The sequence below is a fragment of the Neodiprion lecontei genome, chromosome 3 (assembly GCF_021901455.1).
Source record: "Neodiprion lecontei isolate iyNeoLeco1 chromosome 3, iyNeoLeco1.1, whole genome shotgun sequence".
NCBI lineage: Eukaryota > Metazoa > Arthropoda > Insecta > Hymenoptera > Diprionidae > Neodiprion > Neodiprion lecontei.
Genome location: NC_060262.1, coordinates 16394331 through 16400330, shown reverse-complemented (window position 1 = coordinate 16400330; position 6000 = coordinate 16394331). Strand labels below are relative to the sequence as shown.

General features: G+C 36.1%; 1 protein-coding gene across 2 annotated transcripts in view; it reads left to right on the top strand.

The window, feature by feature from the left end:
- Window positions 1-931: 931 nt before the first annotated feature.
- LOC107224147 (UPF0047 protein YjbQ) overlaps window positions 932-6000 on the top strand; it is a 91382-nt gene continuing 86313 nt past the window's right edge. Inside the window, exons 1-3 of one of the 2 annotated variants that reach the window (XM_046735004.1) lie at window positions 932-1465; window positions 1824-1960; window positions 2069-2181. In XM_046735004.1, coding sequence (XP_046590960.1) covers window positions 1306-1465; window positions 1824-1960; window positions 2069-2181 — 410 coding nt within the window. In that variant the 5' untranslated portion in view covers window positions 932-1305. The remainder of the gene's footprint in view (window positions 1466-1823; window positions 1961-2068; window positions 2182-6000) is intronic. The other variant, XM_046735003.1, reaches the window with a different exon arrangement.

The window sequence follows — 6000 nt, the reverse complement described above, 5'->3', positions numbered from 1 at the left end:
TAGTTGATAAAAGTGACATGCAGTAATAATAGTCGATAAAACATACGGACGTTCCGGTCGGATGTTACACCTTGTTCCTCATTTCACGTTTCATAGACTTTCCTCGACAGAACAAAGAGCCTTATTGGCCTCCTTCTTTCAAGGCAGGTCTCGAGTTGCCTTAAGGAAACCTTCGGCACTGCGATTGGCTGTATCGTTTCATGTAGCCAATGCTTGCGTCTATGCACTTATGACCCGTATGACGCAGAGATCACAGCCAGTCTACCTCTTTGAGGTTATACACTCTCATCAACCGATGCAACTTGACAATGAGAGCCAAGCGGTTTAAGTTAGATTTAAATATAGCCGAGTGGCGCTTCGATCAGCAATTTTACCACCATAAGCAATCACATATCCCTAAATATGTCTTCTTTCTGGAAGGGAGAGCTAAGTTGCGACTATAAAACAAGGACGCCTCGGAGATTCAAGGAAGCCTTCATCAAGGCCTCCTTCATCCTTGAGATAAGGAGAGACTATGAATATGGGTATAAATGGTAAGCATCCATTGTCATACGAAACTTTTGGCGCATTCTCACTAATTTTTTTGCCCACGCGTGTCTTGAACTGTCCAATCTACGGACCTTGTCCTATACTAACGACAGCAGCGCCACCACAGCCGATATATCTTTTTTGTTGCTTTCAGGGTCCACATCTACAGTACAGCGTTTGGGCTCCTTGAATCTAAGCTACATGAGCATGTCGATCGGATGTTACATGATATTAGCTCTCCAATCTGTCAACAATCTTTTATCTCTTTTGCGCTGCCATGTTCGTGGGTAGATTTGCCTCTGTCCTAGGGAGTTTTTAGCGCTTCAATGTAATTTCGGAACGCACCCTAGGATTGTGGTGCGCGAGAGAGGATAGTTTTAAAAGGGATAGCTATATTCCAGGTGCTTCAGGCACACCATGCAATCCTTTCACCGTGGTGCATGTCAAGTTAATCGTTATCTTTTCTAACCTGTCGTAACCTCACGAGTTGAGACACAGTCGTGCATACTGTAGATGAAGGAAAAATAAATCGAAATGTGGCTCGTATTCTCGTCGTCGTAACCACAGCATCGAAAGTACGAAACGTTGAATACCTGTATTCGTTGATTCCGTTATCCATTAAAAGGGAAGAAAAGGAGATGAAATCGTTCGTTTTAGTCAGACTAACGGAGATGATTACCGCCAATGTACTATCGTGATTTAGTATTTTATTTACTGTGTTGTGGTGGGGTACGCTTTCACGAAATTTGAGTTGCTGCGATCAGCTGTGCTACGAATATGGCTTCATCGAACAGGGGTATACAAATTGGCTCTGCCTGGTTTCAAAAAAAAATCAACCTCAGACCACAACATCGAGGAGTCCACTTGGTCACTGAAGAAATATTACGACAGATTCCAGAGCTTTGTCAATTTTCTGTAGGCCTGTGCCATATACAAAGTAGGTATCTTGTCTCTTATAAAGGCAACTTTGCATTCAAATTAGATGCATGAACAAGCAAATTTGATATTCTCGCCTCAGAGTTAGAGTAAATACCATCGGACTTCACTCGTTTGGATGTAAACTTTATGGGTATTTAGTTCTTTCTACCTTTTGCCCATGAAGCTCAGTATATGCAATAAACAGGATAACAGCTTTTGTGTTGCCTACCTACTCGTTAGGACAGAGTATACTCATTTTTCACAACTGTTTATCAATGAAGAAATTTTTGCTCAACAAGTTCAAGGCTTATCTTTTAAGCCTATCATATTTGGCAGTTCGATTGCAATATGATATTTTACTTAATTCTGTGTTCTAGTTCTTCATACGTCCGCCAGTTTGGCATTGAACGAAAGTTGGGATCCAGACGTGAGAGATGACATGGAAATGATGCTCAACAAAATCGTTCCAGAAGGAATGCCTTACAGACATAGCTGTGAAGGTCCAGATGATATGGTATGTAGTTTTTAATTCATCTGAGGTGGTTATATCTAAGTTTCATATTATCCATACATGAAACGTTTTTCAAGTCAACTCTTACAGTCTTACAAAAAACTTTTTCAGGTCTCTCTCAAACTTGGCTTGATGGAAGCCTTGTTGATTTTAGCTTTAGGCACCAAGCTCTTTTTCTCTGTTGCAAAGGGGTTCTTTCAATATAGTAATTGTGAAATTTTCAAGTAAGTTCTCTTATCATGTATCCAATTAGCCTTAATCTGAGTGCTTTAAAGAGTTCTTTACTGATATTACATGAGAAATGGGAATTTTTTCGTAAATCCTTGGATTCAACCTTAATTTATTATTTGTTACAACTACGATTTTCCTTTTATTGCGGAGTTTTTGATCACATCGCAATCACATTTGAAGAAAAGGTAATTTTGCAGTTCTTGATTCAAAATAGATGATTTTTGCGAAATTGAGTATTATTTCAGCTAACCCGTGTTATTAGGCATTCAATCACATTACCACACATCACAATTTAGTATATTAATCTTGGTTTCATTTCATGCATTTCATGATGCTTTGATTATAACTGATTATAACTGAAAATGTATAGTTCTCGAAAGTAACACATTCAATTTTTATGCTTCCTCTACAGTAATATCATGGTATTATCAATTTCTAATAGATATAGGAAGTCATGTTTTTGATAAGATTGAAGTACAAAATGGTTACGAAAATCACTATTTTCAAAACAAATTGCTAATTCACATAGTTCCAATTTGAAATTTGTCCGAAATGCAGGAAACTGTTACAGATTTAATAAAGCAAAACTTACTCATTTTGTATCTACGGATTGTTGTTTATGATATTAAAATATTAAAATTTGAATAGTATATTTGCGAATGTGATTAAATCCTCAGTGAAGCATATTTGTTCACTTGACTGTTGTATTTCTAAAATATTCTGATCAATTTTTGTTCAGAGTTGTAAAGTTTTAAAAAAATTCAAGTTTATTAACATAATAGTATAAAAAAGTAGTTTGAAAAAGCATCATTACTTCACAATTTGATAAATATCGAAATGCTGAAAATCGTAAATAACCGTCCAAATAAGACATGACAAATTAAAACCTGTTTTTTTGAAGATCATTGTAAACTGAATCACCAATACCATGATACACAAGGGAAAAACGTTTTTGTACTGAAGGTACTCCTTCAGAATTTGATTGAACAATTTATAGAGAAAATTCTCATTGTTAGTGTATAACTCGTGAGAAAATCTTTAAAGAGTAACCAAATGGAAATATTTTTTATGCCGTACGAAATAATTTATGTGAATTGTAAGAGAAGACTATAATATTGAAAGCTGAAAATTTCATACGTGTTAGATTGAAAACCTTTTATAACAAGTGGGAAAGCTTGGTGTACAAGTAGAATTTCGTTTAGACTTGAGGGTAAATGGGCGGCAGTATGTGAAGCAAAAGATAGGAAAAATGTGTACCTGTTTACGTGTTAAAACCTGTACCTGTTGTTTGTGCCAATAACAGTGAACACAAATAAAGAAGCATCTCTACCATGTAATAGAAATAATTCTGAACAAAATTGACTAACTCAAACTAAGATATTAAGCTTTTGAGAAACAGCTTGATAATTGGAAGGTTGAAAATATTCAAACTCTGGTGACCTTGATCCGATTGTAATGTTTTAGACTCATGTTGCTCACTGATCAGGGCCTCAAAAATTGTTTGAAAAACATTTAAGAAATTTTATGTTTTAATATAGTTTTAGCGTGCAAATGTAATTGTTGACGAAGATCTTTTGGACTCTAGTTATACACAAATCTATCTTTATCTACTCTGGAGATATATATTTGTAAATTTTGTTCAAATCATATCTGTAGATCAGTTTGGCGAACAAAATAAGCCCAAAAATAAGGGAACCTGATCAAAAACACTAGAGGCTGAGTTTAATCATCTTCAACGCTCTAATTATAAAATCTTTGCTCAAAATGTTGATATCATAGCTTTTGATATTCGAATTTGCTTAAAATGATTTCTGAATAGTAGGAATATTATCTCATCTCTGAGCAACATCATTGGCACAAATAACACTGCTGGTGATTTTTTGAACGAATTTTGCTCTTTTCTTGATTTTTGATTTAGATGGTGTGACCTTTTCCGCCTTTACGCAATCCCTTAAAATTTCTTTTCCATATTCATTGGTAAGTTTTAAAAACATTCTACATTATGATACAAGGCTAGGTAGTTTCGAAGGACCTGGTAAATGCAGTATTGTTAATTGCAATCTTGTGTAGTACAGTAGAGCGTCGATCATTATCTACGTATAAAAAAATAAAAACTCATTAGGACCGGGTATTGTTCGGATATTAAAAAATTCGGATAACCGAAGAGCAATATCAATCGGGGAAAAACCATGTAACGCTCAAAATCTATAGATCATTAGAATATCTAATATATATATTCCGCAAATTTACTCGAATCATTCACCAACCAGAGGACAATTGGAACAATATTGGCCGATCCATTGCAATCGTCTTTCCTCTAAGCCAAACTATCACCTTGTCTAGTCGACATCAATTCTACAATACTAAGTATTAAGTTCATCAGACTTCGTACAAAACCATTCAAGTACATACTCAATATATATATCGCAGATATATCCAAATAGACCAAAAAATTACCAAATAGGATTAGAATAAGGAAGCATGAGAGAGCCGGAAAAAAAGAAAAGTCGACAGTAGATATAGCCAAATCGGCGCAAACAAGACCGAAAAACTGATAGCTATAGCATACCCAGAGCTAAATTTAGCACGCCGATAGAGAGAGGGAGGCCGTCCAAAATGCATATAAACAGAAGTCGGGACAGCAACAGTAGGTACACACTGATTATGCGTTCTGCTTTTGAAGCCCTAATCTGCCAAGCCAAACAATTAGCTGAGGCCTCTCAGTGATTTGGTCTTACATTCAAATTCTCGTTTCGAATACCTGCATTCAATATTCAACTCTTCATAAAATATTCTCACTAGAGATTTCTAAGATATCCTTTTGCCTAGCGTATCTCTCGCAAATACCAATAACGAATTTATTAATTAGTTATCATTTAACTAACGAATATTAATTATAATCTTTACGATTAATCACGTCAAGTAGTTGGCGCCGATATTACGCTATCTTTATTTATTTTTTTTATATTATATTTATGATTATTTCTATATTTGATTGCTTTCACATTTTATGTTTTATTATTTTTTTATATCGCATTCCTTTAGCGACACTGTTCGTAATAAAACTTTTTCTTTTTTTCTTTTTAATTAACGAGTACTATCATTGATACACACGAGTACATATCACACTCACACACAAACTCAATCATCACATCAGATTATGCTCTGGCATTTAGCGGAGCTAATACAGTTTTACTAGTGCTTCTAGGAGAGCTGAACCTACATACACACCATTGGCGCAGCTGACAATGAGTGTTATTGCAGTGCACAGACGTTTGTCACTACTCATGCACACTCACAATCATTCATCACTCCAGATTATGCTCTGGTATTTATTGGAGGTAATGCAGTTTCAATAGTGCTCCCAAGGGATCTGAATACACACACTTTCCAATAGACTTAAGAACGATCGGCTGTAATCCCGTTTCAACTGGGGAATGGGTTATATTGACCATCGCTTCAAGGAAGTTGAGGCTCCGACTATACCTGAACGCTACGCATAGTCAATGCAACCTCGCTAGCGATCTTCGGGAGTTTCACGCTTTCTGTACACACGAGTTTTTGAAACGACGTCCGGCTATCACATTACTGTAATTACATGGTAATTGGTATTGACCAATCGAGTTTGGTAACTCGGTTTAATAAATTATATTAGGGCGTTCAGTGCTGTCAGTGCGACGACACTAGTGATACATGAGAATTGTGTTAAGTGTACACCGATCAAACACCACGAGAACGACGCTCGGCTATCACACTCTTAAAAGTGCGTGGGAATTGGTATTGACCGATCGAGTTCCGTGTTTCGATTAGTG